The 20,561-nt window shown below is 46.0% G+C and overlaps 1 protein-coding gene across 1 annotated transcript in view; it reads left to right on the forward strand.

The window, feature by feature from the left end:
• The window catches only part of TRPM8 (transient receptor potential cation channel subfamily M member 8), a 78,289-nt gene that overhangs the window by 45,446 nt on the left and 12,282 nt on the right, over positions 1-20,561 (forward strand). Inside the window, exons 17-21 of the mRNA XM_058533258.1 lie at positions 3,694-3,785; positions 5,088-5,229; positions 6,741-6,912; positions 8,985-9,162; positions 18,776-18,966. Coding sequence (XP_058389241.1) covers positions 3,694-3,785; positions 5,088-5,229; positions 6,741-6,912; positions 8,985-9,162; positions 18,776-18,966 — 775 coding nt within the window. The remainder of the gene's footprint in view (positions 1-3,693; positions 3,786-5,087; positions 5,230-6,740; positions 6,913-8,984; positions 9,163-18,775; positions 18,967-20,561) is intronic.

Genomic DNA, 20,561 nt, shown 5'->3' on the forward strand with positions numbered 1-20,561 from the left:
GCATCATTCCTACTGCAAGAGGTTATTGAGAAGAACGAGAGGCTAAGAGGCCTGACTCGGTGGCCTCGTACATCTCATCCAGCTTCACTTCCCCTGGGGAATTCCTTTTGCTTCTCCAGCTCCTCTCACATACTCTGTTGTGGCCCAGAATTGGGTGACATGGAAATGACCTGATTCACATGTCTGTTTCTTATCCATATTTGGTCTTCAGGGGCAAGCACAGGAGCTGGGGTCTGTGGGTTTCTGGGAAGCATGTGTGTGTTTTTTAAGAAATGAATTGATGAGACAGGGTCTTCATGATTCAACCCCAGAGCTGGGCCGTGACTGAGAGTGAGTGGGGGGTCAAGAGAGGGGCTCATGGGGCCAGAACTGGGCAGAAGGGGAGGGGTCCGGGGGTATCCTTCCTGGGCAGAGGCTGCTGGTGGTGGCTACTTCTTGGGATGGTTGGTAGAAAGTAAAACGTCCTCTTCCTGCTTCCTCCCGCTCCTCACTCATGCTCCATACCATTTCTCCACCAGTGACGTCTCTGCCCCTTCTTCCCCCGTTGCATTAAGACGCAGAAGCTGCGGTTCCAGGCCAAACATTATTTGTTTCCTCCAGGCATCTAAGGAAGCCAGAAGGCCTAGAGAACGGATTATTCTGGGTTGCTTTGGAAAGCAGAGCCTGGTGTGGATGGAAGGTGCAGGGAAACACAGCTTGGCTTAAGCCAAATACTTCATTCACGCATTCTTTCTTTCAGTAAATATTTATTAAGTATCTACTAGTACCAGGCACTGTTCTAGCCACTTGGGATTCAGCACTGACCCAAACAGGCAAATATCTCGGTCCTGATGGAGCTTGCTACCAGTCAGCGATGACGGGCAGGGTCATTCCTGAGCTTTCAAGGACGGGAGAGCGGCACTGAATCAGCAAGTCTCACATTTACTTGGAGGGTGGCCCAGAGGACTTGAAGTCCTTAAGTCACAAAACGTCTCCACGCACAAATTCGGATGTACATTTAGTACTAAGTCACTTATTTGGGTCACTCAGGAAGGAGACTCAGGGCAGGTGCATTGTGCTTGGAGAAGGACGGGCCCTGGGCAGGTGTAGGGTGAGGTGTTTTCCAGGAGGGACACAGAGCAGGACTCTGAGTGGGAGTGGATGGTGGGCAGGAACCTCGGGGGAGGGAAGTGGGCTGTGGAGGTGCTAGTCATTCCCGGGGCCTGCCTGAAGGAAGTGATGCCCACAGGGTCAGACCGAGTTCCAGCTATCATGCCTGCCTTCATAGTGGGTGGTGTTTGATACGGAGGGTGATAATGAGCATGTATAGCTTTGTCCAAGTGTTTCTTCTCTTTCATTTTACATATTAGGTTTGAGTGGGCCAGTTTTAGTTCAGCAGTGCTGTGTATTAAGGCGATGATATGGGAAGCCCTGTGCTTGCTTAGGGTTAGGATCGTGGGTTCAAGTCCAGCTCTGCCATCGAGATCTTTGCCAGCTCACAGCTCTGCTTCTGCGGTCTCTGAGCGAGTCTGCAGAACACGGCCTTGAAGATCCTTGTCATTAAAGGAAGCCGACACTCGGGGTCGCTGTTTCTCTTCTTATCTGCAGACTCCTGCGTTTGGAATCCTCAATTTGATTTCCTCTAACACTCAGTTCTGCTGGCCTGGTGCTGTCTTAATTAATCTAATTCACACTTGTTAGAAAAAAACAAAACAAAACAGGACGTTGCCTATTTTAGATTGTGTCTGGGTGTCAAAAAGTGTGCCCTTCAGTGTCTCCCCATGTCTCCTTCCTTGGGGGCAGATGTTGATTTGCTAAATTGGCATTTTTAACCATGACAGTCAGTAAGTGCCAATGTCTGTTAAACAGATTGTGGATGCTTCTGTAAAATGAGATAAATCCAATCATCCCTTATGGAAAGCACTGCTCAATCTTGAGGCCCATTGAGTCCCCAAGTCCTGAAAGATATGACGAAATATGGTCCTGCTGTTTTGTGAATATAGCCCATCTCTGACGTTCCATTCAGAAAAGAGGCCTCTATTCATTTGAAAAAAATGTTTTCTCGTTCCAGTGGTGCCCCTGAGCCCTGGAACTGATCTACTCAGGGTGTTTCCCGTCACTCAGCCCAGGATTCTGAAAGGTCTGTGGGCAGAGCTGAGCCAGGCTGGGGCTGATGGGTTGCCCTGTGCCTACTCACCTCCCAGACCAGGGTTTCGAAGGGGGAGCGGGTGGTAGATGGGGCCTCTCCCAACCACCTTGTCTTGCAAATGGTTCTTGTTGGTGGCAACCATTGTCACTGGGACCACCCAAATGACTCCATTTCTGAGCCCACAAGTTCAGCCATCCTACAGTGGAATGTGGTAAAAACGGGGCTGTTCAAGTCTGGAGCTTTTAGTATTTCTTTGGTGCTTGATTTTGTAACGTCCTCTCCCCCTTTGTCCACTAAAATTGCTATTTGCGTTTTTAAGTGAATGAAAGGAAGTACTTCTTGAGAAACCAATGATGTTTCTTGACTCCCTTCCAAGTTTAAAGTTGTAGGAGCTCTGTGGGCCCTAAAGAATCAACGTGACACTGGAGAGAGGAAGCTGAGATCCAGAACCCTGAGGCCTCCACTTGCTGGCTGTCTGCCCTTGGACAAACTCCTTAGCTTCTTTTTCTAGGCCTTGGTTTCAGGTGCAAAATAGGAAATATACCATCTGAATATCAAACGGAGCCATATTGGCGAGTTCATTTAGTAAGGCTGAAAAGTCCCGTGTTCCTTCGATGACACTTCTCAGCTGCTGTTTTCCTGCCTTGCATGAGTGGGTCTGGTGGTCTCCTTGTCTGAGCTCACTGGGGCCTTTGGTCTCACCTCCCCTCCAACCCTCATCATGCTTCATTTGAAACATGTTCAATGTCTGTCTTTCCCGTGGGCCAGTGGACTCCTTGAGAATCAGCATCGCACCTAATCCCGTGTCTGTGTGTCCCAGGAGCCCGGCACAGGTGTTTGGGATCCCGTGGACTCTTAGTAAACATGTTTTGAATAGATGGATGACTGAATGTTAGGGAACCCAAATCCAGCACATGGATCGCCAGTGAGGCTGTCCAGATACAGTCTTCTAAATGGATAATCCTTTTCCTCTTCATCTCAGTGTTTTCCTGATATGCTTTCTTCCGAGAAATCATGACCAATATATACAAATCATGAAGAAAGGATCTCTGAGGCACACTGTTCCCGTCAGTTATTTCTGTGACCACATCTGTCCTCGTGGGTGCCACATATAGCACCTCTGTGCAAATTAAGAAAAACAAAGAAGGTTCCTTTTATCAAGATGTTTTATTGCCACGTGCCAGAAAATTTTTACAATAAATACACAAATCTATTATGACGATGGTATGGATAATATCCTCTGGAATTGTGCAGTGCACAGCCTAAGCCATCGTACATGGTGGCTGGGGTGTTCAACATTTGCCCACACAGGTTGTACTCATTCTCTGCTGGTTCATCTGTAAAAACCAGTAAGGATACGTGAGTCATTTTTCTTGACTTTGTCGCAACACGTGCAACCTCCTTTCCAATCCCCCTGGAATAACATGGGGCATGTGGTAGGGCTCACTTGGCAGATCATTGTCTCAAAAAGGATCTGGAAAAAAATGTGTGCACATTAGAAATCTGAAAGCGGTCGATGTTTCCAAGCTGCTCATGTTGTCTCTTTGTCCCTTTCTGTGCTGCAGTGGTACGTTAATGGGATGAATTATTTTACTGACTTGTGGAATGTTATGGACACTCTTGGTCTTTTTTACTTCATAGCAGGAATTGCATTTCGGTAAGTAGCCTGCACCACTTCTCCCAGTTTCGGGTGTTTCTGGATTCTCTTGGGTGAAAAGGTGAAGGAAAGATCTTTGGTGTTTCGAGCCCAAGATAAGCCTGTCCCCCTTTGCCCCTGCCCTCTCCATTTAGAGATTATTACAAAAGACCATTGTCTCTGCCTGTTGGAGACACAGCACACAGCTTGCTTGGCATAACGTGTGTCTCTTCTCTTCCCCCCTCCTGGTGATCTGTAATTGAAAAGGGTTGCTTCCCTGTGTTTCTCTTCATGCTTATAGAATTTGGGGAGAGATCATTAGAAATTGAGGAAAGTAGACAATAATGAGAATGTTAAATATTGCCTAGCCTTTTCATTTTGGGACATATAATCTTTTAAAATGAACTTAATTTCAAAATGAATGCTGGCTGTGGAGCCTGCCCTCCCAGTTACAACCATATTTCTTCAATCCCAGAGCCAGAGCTTATGATTACAAAAACCAACCTAAAATTACGGTTGAAGGCAAAAGGCAGTGTGCACTCCACGTGATAGAGAAATTGAGGTGCGCCCCAACTATAGCTCCATTGCCTATGCTGCCTCTCTCCAGGCCTGCCTTCCCCCAGTAGCTTCAAGGTAGAGCTTGTGGTTAAATCTGAGCAGTCCACGTGGAGTCGCTTGCAGAGAAGCCTGACGGTTCATATTTGTACCTACCCAGAATGAGATGGTTTATCATGAGCGCTCACTTCACAATTTGAAGGGAGGAAGAACTCAATTTCCTCCTTCAATAACCTCCCTTTCTGCTTGGGTTAAAGGCCCAGCCTTTGAATCACAGTTGGTTGGCCGTGATTTCTAGCGCATTCCAGTTAGAAAGCACATATGGCTTTCAATTAACACATTAGCAGGTGGTCAGCTAATCAAATGATCTGGTGCGAACAAGGTAAGTTTCATTAGAGGGAACCTGGCAGGGTTAAGTCCCGGGGGTTGGGGTGGGTGGGCGTTGGGATTGCTGTAGAAGCCTGCAGGCCAGGAAGTTAGCGCTGACGTGATTGGGTTCCTGCAGTAGTATTTGAGGATGAAGGACGAAAGTGGCAGGCACCTCTGAAAGCTCTGTTTTATGTGGCGTCCTCGCCTCCACTGGACTCCACGAGGGCAGAAGACCGTAGCCTCTGGTCTTCAGTGACTGACAGATGGGTGGTGTCCCTGGCCTGTTTCCACTCACTCAGTCCCCCAGCTCTCAGCTGTTGCTTCACGTTGGTCATTTTTAAAACAAAACTTGGAAGTTTTGTCAGTATCTCACAAATTCTGTTCTCCTTCTTTCCATAGGCTCCACGCTTCTAATAAAACCTCTTTGTATTCCGGCCGAGTCATCTTTTGCCTGGATTACATTATATTCACGCTAAGGTTGATCCACATTTTCACCGTAAGCAGAAATTTAGGACCGAAGATCATCATGTTGCAGAGGATGGTAAGAACGAAGAATATTTGTAGCCGGCATTCTTCTTGCTGTATCCAGAGTTCCTTTAATTGTTGATGGGGGGGTTTTGGCCACAGAGTGACTGTTGCATTTCGCAATCAGTAAGCTTTGCTTTCTTCAATGTGTTTTCATCAGGGGCCTCTCCCGGGTTAAAATTTAACAAAAGATGACCGTGAGAAGCAAATGGTGTAACTCAGTGCGTTGCCAATAAAGAACCTCAATCCTTATGTCTATTTAGATTTTACACTTTACCAAGTGCTTTCATTTGAGTCTTAACAAGTCACTAAGACCATAGGCAGGATGGGGGCTTTTATACCCATTTTATAGATGTGGACAGTCGGATCCAAGGAGGTTAATATGTTTGTCTAGAGACACGCAGTGAGCTAGAAGCATAGCGAGGCTTTGACGTCAACCTTAAAACCATATAATGAGCGTTACCAGACCCATTTTATAGGGACGTACAACAGAAAGATGGGATCTAGTGGTTAAGATTTGGCATTCTCACCACTGCAGCCCAGGTTCGTTTCCCGGTGAGGGAACCACACTAACCATCTGTCGGTTGTCATACTGTGGCGGCTGCGTGTTGCTGTGATGCTGAAAGCTGTGCCACTGGGATTTCAAATACCAGCAGGTCCACCCAGGTTTCAGCAGAGCTTCCAGACTAGACAGACTAGGAAGAAGGACCTGGCCACCCACTTCAGAAAAAATTGTCCATGAAAACCCTGTGAATAGCAGCAGAGTGTTATCTGATAGGGCGCCAGAAGGTGAGAGGATGGCGCAAAAAGACTGGGCAGGATTCTGTTCTGCCGTCCACAGGGTCACTATGAATCGGAATCCACTCGATGGCACTAAAACAAATAACGGAAAGAGAATTACACACTGATGAAGTTGCCTTACTGAGCTTGTTTTCCAGATGACCCGAGCCTCCCGTGCTTCTGTCTGTAAATCAGATGGGCATCTGCATTAGCTCATCTGGAGGTTCCCTTCCAACGCTGAGGTTCTTTGAGTTTGTGGTTTTAATTCAAAGCATATCTGAGGCATCCAGTCACCATGAAGTCATGCTGTGTGTGCAGAAAGTTAAAAAGAATTCAACTGTGTATTCTTGTCTAATAAGGATAGATTTTATTTTCTGTAAAAAAAAAAAAAAAAGGAAATAGTTTAGGGATTTAAACAAGGTGAGCACCATGAGATGTAGAGAAGGAGAAGTTCTCCAAAGCTAGGTCCCCCTCTTGCTCTCAAGCCGGTCTCTCCTTCAGAAAGCTGCTGTTGCTGAGCTGGTTTGGAGACCAGCTCAGCAAAAATGCATCAGTTAGTTTTGATTCTGGAAAACAGATGTCCCAAGACCCAAAGGTGATGATGGCCGTTTTTTAAAGTTAGGGAGGGAACGCTGGGTGACTTAGGTGCCCCGGGCCCCGGAACTGCTGCCCTTCTCTGTGGCCGGCTGAGCGGCCGAGCCGCCCGTGGTGCGGTCCTGACTCCGTTCCCGTGTCCTCCCTCGACAGCTGATCGACGTCTTCTTCTTCCTGTTTCTCTTCGCCGTGTGGATGGTGGCCTTCGGGGTGGCCAGGCAAGGGATCCTCAGGCAAAACGAGCATCGCTGGAGGTGGATATTCCGCTCCGTCATCTATGAGCCCTACCTGGCCATGTTTGGCCAAGTGCCCAGTGATGTGGACGGTGAGCCTGACGTGGCCCATGTGGGGACAGGGGGCAGGAGGCAGTCGCTTCCAGAACCAGCCTCCAGCGCTCCCTGCTCTGATCTTTTGGGGTGTCTCAGAAGTACATGGTGAACCCTAACTCTCAAAACCTTTGCTTTGTGCCTGAGCAGGATTTTATTTCCTTGCGGATGGTGCCCAAAATTCGGCCTGCAGTTTTTAATCTTTTAAAAATATTGTTTCTCATATTTTCAACAGCAGTTGAGCAATTGACAGCAACAAGCCTCACTAGTTTAGAAATGAGAGTTGTGAGTTGTACTCTCCTATGTAACCGGGCATCCATTTATTTCAAAAAAGGCAATATTGAAAATTTTGCATTGGAACCTGGAATTTAAACTTCCAGCATTCACCCCCTGCTGGCTATCTTGTGGGGACAGGCTAATGGTGACACAGATGGCATTAATTTGTCCACACCTACCTTACCTGAGGAAGGCGTGGGGCGTGTGCAAACTGGTGTGTGTTTTGAATGAGCTGTTTAAAGCATCTTTGCGATGCTGACAATATTCCGGACTTGTCATGTTCTATCCTGCCACGATAAAATGATCCCGATGTCTACCCTGCCCTACTGGTCGTATTTCTCAGCTCCCTGGTGTTTTCTCAATTATCCCTGTGGCCTCACGCAGTCTTTCTGGCCTCTTCCGCTGCAGCCTCTTCCAAGATCTTAGAAACAGCTTTTTCCACGCGGCAATGGAAAGGCACCTTGTTATTATTATTCCCCATCTGCACATGCTGTTTTGCATAAGTGAGCTCATTTCATCCGCGTGACAACCCTACACATCAGGGGTTTTAGTCCTATGTAAGGCAGCTCATGGTAACCTAAAGAGCAAGTGGCAGACAAAGTTTCAAATCCTGGTCAGCCGTGAATGCGCTATGTGCTTGGGAAGCGACTTGACCTCTCTGACTCTCAGTTCCATTGTGGGTAAAATCAGCGTAGCACCATCTTCCCTGCAGGGCGTCTCACTGACCGCACGACCTCACTCACACAGTCAGAGGAGGATCTCTAGCCCAGAGCAACTCTCAGAGGGCCAGCCACTTATTCCGCTGCCTTCTCTGAGATGTCTCAGGTGCAGCTCAGCACGCACAAAGGAACGCTCTCCATCCTCCCTGCCAGACTCGACTTCCTCCAAGGCCCCCAATTGATGTTCTATTGCCATTGTTCACAGTTGTGCAATCAGAAGCCTCGATGTCACGTTCTTGACACCTCCTATGATTTCATCCCCCACATCCAATTTATCAGCTACTTTTAGTTGATTTTATCTCCTAGATGTCTTTGAAATCTAACCGCTTTTTACTATTTGCACCACCACCACCCTAAGCCATCTTCATCGCCTGCCTGTGTGGCTCTTAGTGTAACCTCTTCATGTTCCCCTCTGGCTCTTTGCGATCTGTGCTTCAGCCAGAATGATCTTTTAATAGAGAGAATCTGATATGTCATTCTTCCGCTTATAGCAGTCTAATGTCTACCCGTTGTTTTTAGTAAAACATAAAAAGTTAACATATCTGGTCACTGCACATCTTATTCTGTCATTGCCACAGAAGTTTCCAACGCCCTACCACAGGGCTTTTGCATGTGCTGTTCCTTCTCTGGATGCTCTAGTCACCCGTCTCTCCCCTTCATGTAATTGGCTCCTGCTTGTCCTTCTGCTCTCAGTTCAGAGACCCTTCCTTCCTGCGGAAGCTGTTCCTGGATGAGCTGCCTCAGTTTACACCCACAGACCACACTGTGCATGTCCTTCTTAGCACTTCTCATGGGCTGAAAATTTCAATGTATGTGGTTGATTATCTGCCTACCCAGAGAGGCTGGAAGCCCCCTGAGGGCAAAGACCGTGCCCTTCCTTTTATCTCTGATCTAGTGAAGTCCCTGGCTCCTAGTATCTGCTCGGTAAATACTTGCTGAGTGGGTGAACAGGTGATTCTACCTAGTTTGTATAAAGCACCCTAGAACAGTGCCCAGCACATCCCATGGTCATCAGGTGCCATGGCACTGTCCCCTCCAGAGGGCCCTCACTGTGTCTGTTGGTTTCTCATCCTCAGGCACCACGTACGACTTTTCCCACTGCACCTTTACCGGGAACGAGTCAAAGCCGCTGTGTGTGGAGCTGGACGAGCACAACCTGCCCCGGTTCCCCGAGTGGATCACCATCCCGCTGGTGTGCATCTACATGCTCTCCACCAACATCCTGCTGGTCAACCTGCTGGTCGCCATGTTTGGGTGCGTGCTGGGTCCGCTCACCGCGTCTGCGCTGCGCCAGGGGGCGCGGGGGAACCGGGAGCAAAGCAGCGATGGTCTGCCCTCGAGGAGGTCGTGGCAGAGATTGGGGGACCCGTGGCGAGACTGGGTGGGGCCTTAAAGGGACTATGTTAAAAGCACAGTGTGTCCCTGTGAGCTGTGCCGTAAGTTTATTTGACACCGAGACAAGCCCTTGTAACAGCCGTTCAAATGCTGTACACTGAGCATCCGTTTCACAGTCTCCCTGGAGCGCCATGACGTTGACATGACGGTGACTGCAGTACAGTTCGACTCATCTCCAAGGTTCTTATTTTCTATGGACTCAGTGGGATGGATCCTAGGGCTTAAAGGACTCAGACTTTAGTTGGTTAGTCCTTTATATTTTTTAGTTTCACTACAAATAAAAAGAGCAGAGTCAGGAGACTGACTCTCCTTTGGGGCTCATGTCTAATGAAGCTGAGTGAGACTATGATGTTGATTCTAAAATATTTTTATTGCCTTTGGCCGTTCTCCTTAATACTTTTAGAAAATCATGTTTTTCGTTTCTCCTTCATCTTCCTTAGGAGGGTTACCAAGAGTCCCATGGGATAGTTTCAGTGGGATTACTTTAGTTTTATGCTGTTGCTTTATGGTAGGTGGTCATTTTGAGCATATAAATCCTGGCACACATAGACAGACAGACAAATTAGCAACAAAATACAAATTAAAAAAAATTATTTGTTAAACCTTGGGGTGGAAGACAAACCCTTAGTCAAAACCAGAAACCGAGTAGCTATGAAAGATAAGATAAGCACATTTGATTTCATAACACAAGTGTTGAAGATAAAGGATGCCTCAGATGAAGTCTCCTAGTGAAGGAGACGGGAGGAGATGTTGGCATATGGTGAGTGGAGACTTTTAATTTCTAATCTAGAAAGAGCTCCTGCAAATTGATAAGAGAAAGCTGACCCAGTAGAAAATTGACAGAAGAAATGCAGTTCAGAGAAGGAAAATCCAAATGGCCAGTAATCATACGAAAAATGGCTCAACCTTGTGGATAGAAAAGGTCAGATGGAACCAGCACTGAGATGCCGGTTTAGGACCCTTTAGAAGAGCAAAAATGAAAAGGACCCTGTGTTGAGGATGGTGTTGGGAAGTGGGCGTTGCTACTGGGAGTGTGAATTGCCTCTAGCTCTTTGGAAAGTGATATGAAAATAGCTATTAAAAGAAAAAATACGCAAACCATTGACACAGCTCCCTCACATCTGGGAATCTATCCTAAGGATATAGGTACAAAGATGTTTATTAGATCATTGTTTGATGCCTATTAATAGGAGAATGACCGAATACAGCATGTCATAGACTACAGAATCTCATGCAGCTCTTAAAAAGAAAAAGTTAGATCTATATTTATTGACTTGGAAGGATGATATTTTGTTAAATATAAAAAATGAATTGCACACTTAGTTTTTGTGGTATGATCTTGTTTTCTTACAATAAGAAAGAAGAAATTTAAAAATATTAAGTCTATATTCTACTAGTTACAATGACCACATATTACTTTTGTAATTTAGAAAAGAAAAAAAGAAACAGACAGTTGTCATATGGAGCCCTGAGGTTCCAAGAGACACAAGGATTGTAGATGAGGGTCAGTGGCCTCCCTTTGTGGGGACAGGGTGGGGGCACGTGCCCTGCGGACGTCACTCATCTACGGGGCTGAGCAGTAAGTGGCCATCTGGTCTTCCGGTGTTCAGAGAAGTCCTCCTCCAGTCCAACGTCTACGCTGTGGCCACAGGGATGTTTCTAAAATGTCACTGCTCTGCTTAAAATTCTGGAAGCATTTCAGTATTTCCCCACAGCTTTCAGGGTAAATTCCAGGTTCCTCCACTTCCCCTCCAGGCCGTCCGTGACCTGGTCTTTGAGCATATCTTCAAACTTGACCCCTGCTGTCTGTCCCTGGCAGGCACTTAAGTGTTTGTCTCTACACAGGGTGATCTGTCATGCCTGATGCTTTTGCAAATGCTGGTCCTTCTGCTGGCTTACCTGTTCCATCTCGATGGTCTTCTGCCCCATTTCTGTTTGCCGTTTGATGAGTCAAGCATCATCAGTGGTCCCTGATGCCCTGTCCACTTTGCATAGAGGCTCCTTAGGACCCTTGCACAGTGACAACTTTCTCTCCTGCTGGACAGTAAGCTCTGGAGGATGGAGACTGTGCCTGTCTCAGCACCTAGCACTTTGTGGGTTTGTTGGATGAATGAAGAGAACAGGGCTCTTTCCCATGTTTAGTTCATTATTCAGCCATCAGTTATGAGCTTAGCTTCCAGGTCTGTTATTTATGGAGAAGTGTCAATGGTGAATAACAGACCAGTAAGGGATTCATGTCATAGATGCCTAAAATCTGTCCTGTGCCAGGTGCCTAGGCCACGAAGATCATGTGGTCATTGGTCCCTGGCGGCCTTAAAGAGGGACTGTGCAACCTCCCCATCACCACCCCTAACTGCTGACCAGGGAAGGTCTCAGGAGTCAGGAAGCCTGTGTCACTCACAGGAAGCTAGACAATGTCCTGCTGCCAGAGGTCCCCAAGTCTGAGCTTGCAGAGAGAGGTGGCAGGTGAAGGGTGATTATGTGTCCACTCCAGGGCAGGGACAGGAGGACCAATTTCCAAACTTGAAGCAAGAGTTGGGCGGAAATGGGATGGTTTAGGGTCCTATTTTACAGTGACATATCCTATCAACCTTCACCTCGAACACTGGATAATCCCTGTGAAAACCGACCGTGAACATAATTACTACAGAAATTAAACCAAAGGGCCGACAGCTCCCAATGCCATAACCTTTGCGCTACCCTAGTTCAGTCAGTCTCAGGGAGGCGCGGAGTAGAATATTACTCAGAGCTTTCCTGAGACTGTGTGCTCTGAGCTGTTCACAAAAGGACCTGTTCTCGAGGCCCATGTCATGTTTGTAACCTATTGTATGCATTACAATCCTGAAGCGACAGAATTTGGAGCCGGGAGGGACTGGAGCCCAGCCTGTAATGTTCAGGTTGAGGAGATGAAAGTCGGGCAACGCAGCGTCTGTGGCCCTGGCCACACCACTGCCGGCTTGCCTGTGTCCACTCGAGGCTGGGACGCAGGTCTCCCCACCATGAGTCCAGAGCCCTTGCACCGCACCCCACTGTCGCCCCCTACAGTGCTTAAGTGTGACAACCTGGGGACATCCCTTGCCTTGGGGGACCTCCTGGATCAGTCCCTGAGTTAAACCAGAGGCCTTTTCTTTGTTGACACCTGTCTGGGGCGTTGAGGGCAGCTAGCATGGCCCCCTTGCCATCCTTGGGCTAAATCCTCAGACACTCTTTCTAATGGTTGTCACAGTTGTTCTGGGCCTGCTCTGTGAGCCCACGGCCCCAGGCTGTGACCCCTGTCTGACACCATATCAAAATATTCATGTGAAAGCTTAACCATATTCAACGGCCTCCTCATGATGTAACGGAAACGCACACTTGGGAACTTTAGAGCAGTATTGGAGTGCTCTCTAGATGGTGTTCACAGGGAAAGGAAATGCATGCAAACATCTGCGATTATTCTACATTCATATGATTGCTCACAGGCCCTGTGTGGCTTATCAGGGGCACGAAGTGAACTTAAAACCAGTAGATGACTCTGGGTCATCTTCACACGGGGCTGTAACGCTTCCAGGCGCCGTGTCCTGAAGATAAAGCCACCCTGTGCATTCTTCTGAAGAGGACTCAGCAAACATGCGCAGATCTAGGATAATTTCTAAGAATAAAATATTTTTAGGACTAATATATGTTCATTATGAATACGCAGAAAAGTAGAAAAATGATAATAATCCCCTGGTACCAACTAAAGTTTTGGGTGCTACTTGAGCAGTATGAGGAAGGCTGTTGAAATGGGGTGAAAAGAAAAAAAAAAAGAGTAGATAATTGCAATAATAATAATAGCTAATATTTATTGATATTTTTCAGTGCTGAGCACATCCACGTGCTTTAGATGTGCTACCTTATTCAATTATTAATCATTTTGGGGTAGGTGTGGCTTTATTATCATTTTACAAATGAGGAGTTGGAGGCAGTAACCTCTAACTTAACCTGCTCTTAAGGAAGTTAATGGGCACATAAATATATTAATATAATATAACAATGTAATGCAATATAATATAACATGGTATAATATAATACAATATAATATAATATAAGCAGCTTAAAAGGCTATTTACAAAGGGCTGTGGTTCCCCGGGGGGGTTATGAATTGTGACAGATGTTGGGGGTGGGGAGCCCAGAGCCTGGCCAGAGAGGGAGGAGCAGAGGAGATGAAACCAGTCGGGAGAGTCAGCAGCCTCAGAGGATGGGAGAGTAGGCAGGGGTTAGGTTATGGAGGGTCTTTTACCCATGTTGAAGAGTTTGGACATTTTCCTATAGGTGAAGGGAGATTCATGGGTCTTTACACAGGCGTATGGCACAGTCTCAGTGTGCTATTCTGATAGCGATATTGAGAGATCAGTTCAGAAATCAGTGCAGTGAAATCGCTGGTTGTCTCTTGTGTTGGCTTCTGTTGGCTTTGAACCTGCTTTTCTGATGCTGCGGAAGTAGAGGGGAACAGGGATGTGCAGCACATTGTAACATGTATGCTGGGGAGCTGCGAGGGTGGAAAAAGTCAAGGTGACCCGGGGTCATGGGGTGGCACTGGTTAGATATTGCTGGTGTGCTGGGGAAGGAATAACAAACAGAAAATGTGTGAAATCTGTGAAAAGCTTGGAGGAGGTGTTTGATTGAAATCTAGCTGGCAAGTTTCTTGTATTTCCATTTATTCTGAAATTCTGCCATTGTTTTAGCATCTACCTTTTCTTCGTGAATTTTTTGCAGATTTTTCATTCTGTTCTGTGGATCAGTCTTTCTATTTTAGTTTTTATTCCCAAATGGCTTTAATTACTGATTTTTTAAAAATCATTTTAACATCTGTTGTACAAGTCCCCTTCATTATTCTTATTCAAAACTTTCCTGGCTTTTCTTGTAAATTTAATCATATGGGGGATCCCAGGGCTTATCTTCTGAAATCCTTTTTTCTTTCCCTTTCCAAAAAAAAAAAAATATCTTGTGAATTTTATTGTGATGATGTTAACTTTGTAGAATCATTCAGGGAAAGCTGACATCTTTAAAAAAATGGTATCGTATATCTTACCATCCACAAAAAATGATGTGATTCTTTATTTTTTCAAATATATATATAGTTTCTCAGTGAAGTTTTATGGTTTTATTTATATAGACCTGGCAGATTTTTTGTTACATTTTTTCTAGCCATTTGTTGTTATGAGCGAGATATTTTTTCTATTACGTTTTTTTAATAACCACTTTTTGATATGTAGGAAGGCTATTAAAGTTTTGCTTATTTATTTTGGAGCAAGTCTCCTTGCTGAATTCTTTCTTTTCTGTTTTTCTTTTTGTCATGTCATGGAAGGGTCCTCCTATTTCTTATTTATTAAGCTCCTTTCTTTTTCTTCTTCTTTTTTTTTTTCCTAATCAGAAATGGATGTTGAATGTGGCCAGAAGACTTTCTAGCAGCTATTGAAATGATACTTTTTCCTTTTGATCTATGATGTATTGTAAAAACGATGAATTATATAAATGATCTTAATTTTTAGTCATTCTTCTATTCTTTGGTTATGGCATCTTACTCTTTTAACACACTGCTGGATTTCATTTGTGTATGAGGCTATCTGAATCCCAAACATTTATTATCTCTTGGTAACATTTTCAAGTTCAGTGAACTTGAAAGTTTGTCTCTGGGGGGGCCCTTGCTTCCTCCTCCTTGCCTGCTCCACTGCTTAGGTGTTCTTAAGAGACAGAGCTCAGTTATCACTACAAATCTCCCACCAGCTGGGTAGCTCAGGGCATGAGATATCATTGGAGATGTAGCATCAAAGGGAACAGAGCAGAATTCCTCTTGGGGAAGACCCTGGATGGTCAGTGGTCGGCAGGGAGACTCTGAGAACCACCTGAGTTGTGGTGGATGAGAGCCTGGATGGGAGAGACAGTTTCTAGGCTGCTCTGGACGTTGGAGTTTGCTGAGTGTGGTATGCACATGTTGGCACCAGCACTCAGCCTATCCCCTATAGAAATGGAAACCAATGTCTAAAGAACGTGAAAATTACTTTAGCAAAGCAGTTTGAAGCTGTGCTCAGTTATCACCCTTCCCTGGGGAACCCTCATGTGTCTTTGTCTGAGTCTGGAACTGACTTGAGAGAAAAAGAACAATCTGGAAGCTGCTGCCATATGGGAAGGTGGACCTCAGTAAATAAACCTCAGCATGGTCAGCCCCGGAAATGCATTATTTGTGCGAAGTGGCTTTGGGTGTTAATGCCCAGTAATCGGCTATCTCACCCACACCCCCTGGGATGTAGATAGAGTTTTTACTGTGTGCCCAGGAAAGGAGCACTGCTTGCTGGATCTACCTGTGCCCTGCTGTGCAGAGGAAGTGGAGATTCCAACAGGAGGCTCCTTGCAGCCAACTAGGTTGTTCTGAGGAACAAATGAAACAGTGATACCAGGCAGAGTTCTTCAAAATAAAGCATGACACAAATGCAAAGCCTTATGGGCACTGGCCTAAATACATTCTAGACCAGGGATCAGCAACTTTTTCTGTAAGGGCCAGCCAGGGTCTTCACTTGGGCCAGAGGCACCCATTCCCACCTCTCTGCTTTTAAAAACCATCTTAGCTTGTGGGCCCTACAAAACAGATGAGGGGTTGGATTTGGCCCCTAGGTTGCAATTTGCCAATCCTTTTCCTAGATGACCCAGAAGATATGAGATGTTCTTACTGTCTCTGAGTGACCAGTTAAGCCAAGATGTGAATCTCTTCCTACTTGGACCCTTCTCAGCTCCAGTTCCACTCTGAGCTGCGGAGGAAGGGAGGGAGGCCCACCTGCCGGAAAGAATGCCTTCCTCTGCTCTCAGCATCATAAATATTCCTCCTTTCACTAGGCGTTATTAATTCCTTTTGGATAACACCTCAGAGTACGACACTTGCTACATTAAAACGGATGCTGTTGCTTCTTTGTGTTGGCGTGTTGAGTTTTATGCATGGAAGGAGCAGTCAGTAGAATCCATTTTTGACTAGATACATAAGATTTTAAGACACTCCTAGGGACAATACGTTGAATGGTGATCCTTGTTCTGGCACAAAATAGTAAACTGATTTCTGGCAAGTTCTTAGCCTGGACTCCGTCAACCTGGGTGTGTCCACTGCCTTCTCTTACTGCAGCGACAGAAGTCTGCAGTGCCCTTGGCAGACGTAGAACCAGCAGGGACTAGCCAGGATGGACAATGATGCTTAGTATTAGTCTCAAAGCAACCTGACCTACATTTGGAAGAAATGCCAGGCTAACTGCTGGCTTCAGTTTGCTGCACTTTCATACATCACAGTCCTGTCTATTTTTCACCTAACAAATCTACCACGTGGGGTTGACGTGAGAATCAGTCAAGTGACCATTTTACATGCTTAGCATAGGAGCTTACCTATAACAGATGTTCAATATGGGGGCCAGCCCCGTGGCCTAGTGGTTAAGTTCGGCGCTCTCCACTTCAGCGGCCCGGGTTTGGGTCCTGGGCACGGACCTACACCACTTGTTGGTGGCCATGCTGTGGTGGCGACCCACATACAAAATAGAGGAAGATTGGTACAGATGTTAGTTCAGGGAGAATCTTCCTCAGCAAAAAAAAAAAAAAAAAAAATTAGATGTTCAATAAACATTAATTCTCTTCCCTTTAAAGACCACATGGTATGGCAGGAGCACTTGCTGCAAAAGCCTGCCCTGCACAAATCCAGGACCTGGTGTAGACCTCAGAGGTGTGCAGTTTATCAGTAAACTCCAACATAAGCAGAGCCAAGCTCATAACCAAAGCCATAACCATTATCTGTGTAGGTTTTCCATGTGTGCATGATCTTCTCATAGCTAAGGATATTGAAGTCTTGGATTGTAATGTGCCAAGGGGGAAGAATGAGGTCTTGCAACAACATATCCAGTTTCTCTGCCTGGTCACCTCATTTACTTTGGGTCTGAAGTTTTTACCCAGAATTTGGAGAATTGAATGCCTCGCCACTCAGGATTGGCTTATAGGAGATTTCAAAGGGTTCATGCTGCTTCTTTGGCTCTCGAAGGGGTGATTTGATATTAGCGATAAAAGGGTCTTGGATGGTTGAAATTTGCAAATGGTAAAATACTTCACAGTTATCTTTTACTAAGTAGTTCAAGGAAATCCTTTTGAAATAGAGCATAGCTCAAAAGATTTCACGCTCCATTCTGTGAAGTAGTATCGTGTAGTGGTGAAGCAAATAGATGTTGGGCTGGATTGCAGAGTCCAAATCCTGGCTTCATCACTTCCTAGTTGGCAACTCAGACAAGGTACCTACCCTTGCTGTGCCTCAGTTTCCTGATCTGTTAATCATAGATGAAAATAGGACTTACATCCTACAGAGAGTTGTTTGCAGATTAAATCATTTATCTAAGTAGGCTGCTTAGAACAGAGTCTGGTACATAATAAGTGTTAGCTATTTTATAGTCTTGGTTTAACTTGTAACTGAGAAATCAATGATCTAATCAGACATTTTCCCAATAAACAGACATTTTTCTAATGATGTAAGTACTTCATGCTCATTGTGCAGTGCTCGGAAAGCAAACAGAAAGAGAACCAAGAGCACCCATAATGTGATACTAGAGACGACCACCATTCACGAGGGGTCTACTGCTCCCTGTGAAGTGTGATTTACATAGTGAGATTATGTTGTAAGTGCAACTGTGAGCCTAATTATTTTCACTTAGCATGTATGATAAGCATTTTCCTAAAGTATAAACATTAGTCATCAACATAATTTTTAATGACTGCATAATGGCACACATATTTTGTATGTGGGTCGCCACCACAGCATGGCCGCATAATGTAATCCTATTGTTTCAGCATAACATGTGACACATTGTCTTAGTGTTGGACATTTTGGTTGTTCCACTCTGTTGGAGTGGCAGGCGGGGACAACTGTTACTTACAGTGCTGTGGCAAACGGCCATGTGTGTATATCCATTCATATATTTTCTTTTCTTAATGTCTCCTTAGTCTTAGGTTAAATTTTCAGATGTAAGTCACTGGGTCAAAGGGATGAACATTTGTAAGGCCCTTGATAAATATTAACAGACCGCTTTCCTGGATTGTTTACAATTAAACTCCCATAAACCATGTATGAGGGGGAAATTATTCCTAAGACAGTCGTCACCTGGGGCCTCTATGCATCAACACAATAACAGACTAACGAAAAAAGAGACTCCTTGAAAGGTCTTGAAATAAAAGTCATTTTGAAGTTCATTGGACAGTTTTTTGGTAATTAAAAAGAAGACAACAAAAAACATAAGCCAGACACGGTCTTGGCCCAGCATGAATTGAAGAGTGCCTGGTGCTGAGTTGTCCTGGGCCTGACACCAGTATGGATTCTTCTTTTCCATCTGGACTTAAGCTATTACAGTGATTGCTGAGGAGCAATATTACCGTATTTGGCAATGAAGTGACTAGGCGTGTGGAAGGCTAAGGCTTGACCTTCTCCCCCCTCCCCCAGCTACACGGTGGGCACCGTCCAGGAGAACAACGACCAGGTCTGGAAGTTCCAGAGGTACTTCCTGGTGCACGAGTACTGCAGCCGCCTCAACATCCCCTTCCCCTTCGTCGTCTTCGCTTACTTCTACAGGGTGCTGAAGAAGTGCTTCAAGTGCTGCTGCAAAGAGAAACACGTGGGATCTTCCGCCTGCTGTGAGTGCCTTATCCGTTTGTGCTGGGGGTCAACGCGGTGCTTAATTTCAGGGAAGCATGCCCGGTCCCTATCTCAACGGGAAGGAATTGTTCAGTTATTTCACCACTCACATCTGTATATCTGTAAAGATCAGGCATCAGGCCAGCCAATGGATTACTCAAGAGGGAGAGCAGACTAAGAGAGTGTTGTAGATCTGCCAGGATAGCCTTATTGTGGGGGACTAACTTCTGGATGGACGTAATAATAATGCAAATAGTACATTGAGCAAACGTAATTCAGGAGAAAGTGTCAAAACATGCCTTTGTTTTTGCTCTCCATTGCTTCTGTGAATTTATTCCCTGGGAAATGTTGAGCCTTGACTCCAGCACGGCTCATGAGTTTTCTGGTTGCCCTTCGGAAAATAGAAAATCTTTACTTGGTAAAACATTTTCAATTTAGAAATTAGAACGTACGGTCCAGTATATTAACCAGCCCGTTAATGACCATTCAGAGGGGAGACCCCCACCTTATACTGCACCCCCTCTCAGCTGGTAGACTTGTCAGGAAGGGTGGGCCATGGGCTTTCCTTCTCTTTCTTACTCCCTCTTTCCCACTTACCAGCTGCGTTAGAGACCCTCTGTGGGTTGGAGCACAGTGAGGAAGGAGGGGAATGAGCAGGAAGTCCTTTCTAGAAACAGTGGTGTTGTTCGAGGCTGGCTCCATGCTCTCTGGCCCGACACGTGTTTAAAACTGAGCCTTTACTGTGCGGGTGTTTGGTGGGTGGTCAGCAGTTCCCTGGTGGGCCCCTCCACCCACAACACCTGGGACTTGGCAATGGTTTCCCTGGTGGCTGCTCCTTGGGAGCCTCTGGTTTCCAGACTGTTCCTGATGGGGACCACTTCCTTCTAGAAGGCAGGAGTCAACGTGCCTGCAGGTCAGTTTGTTCTCTCTCTCATGTGGTCATCTGCCTTCTTAGCCCTGACAACTCTGGGCACGCGGGTCCCCACCCAGCCCTCTCCTTGCCTGCTCTGGGAGCCAGAACCTCTCACGGTTGGATTCTCAGTCACACCCGGGTCCACCGTCTCCTTTGACTGCGGGGAGTGCACATCCAGCTCTCTTCTCTGCGTCAGGCTCGGTTTACTTAACACCTGATCCCAGAGCCACTAACCCAGACAAGTTTTCCTAGCCCATAGATATGTTTCAACCAAACTCAGCACAAAAGGAGGGACAGGCCTATTTTTATTCACCTGGATGTTTGGACACAAAGGAAAAGATAGAAAGGCACCACCAGCCAGTTCACCTTGCCCTCTAACCTCAGACTTAAGCCAGGGGATCCATCTCTGAGGTAGGGTGGGGGAGCAGCTGCAGGGCCGACTTCATGAGGCACAGCGCCGGGGCCCGTGTGCTCCAGGGTCCACGAAAATCTTTTAATTTCTTTTAAAAATCAGAAGAAATGTCTTTATACCAACCCAGTCATAAAATGTTTTTAATATTTTTTTTATTCGGGAGGGGCCCGCCATGGCGAAAGTGCCGAGGGCCCAGGGTGGCCAACTTGCCCTGGTTTGCCCAGGACGTCCCCTTCTTATTCTGAAGGTCCTGCTTCTGGACATCCAGT

The sequence above is a fragment of the Diceros bicornis genome, chromosome 37, assembly GCF_020826845.1.
Source record: "Diceros bicornis minor isolate mBicDic1 chromosome 37, mDicBic1.mat.cur, whole genome shotgun sequence".
Classification (NCBI taxonomy): domain Eukaryota; kingdom Metazoa; phylum Chordata; class Mammalia; order Perissodactyla; family Rhinocerotidae; genus Diceros; species Diceros bicornis.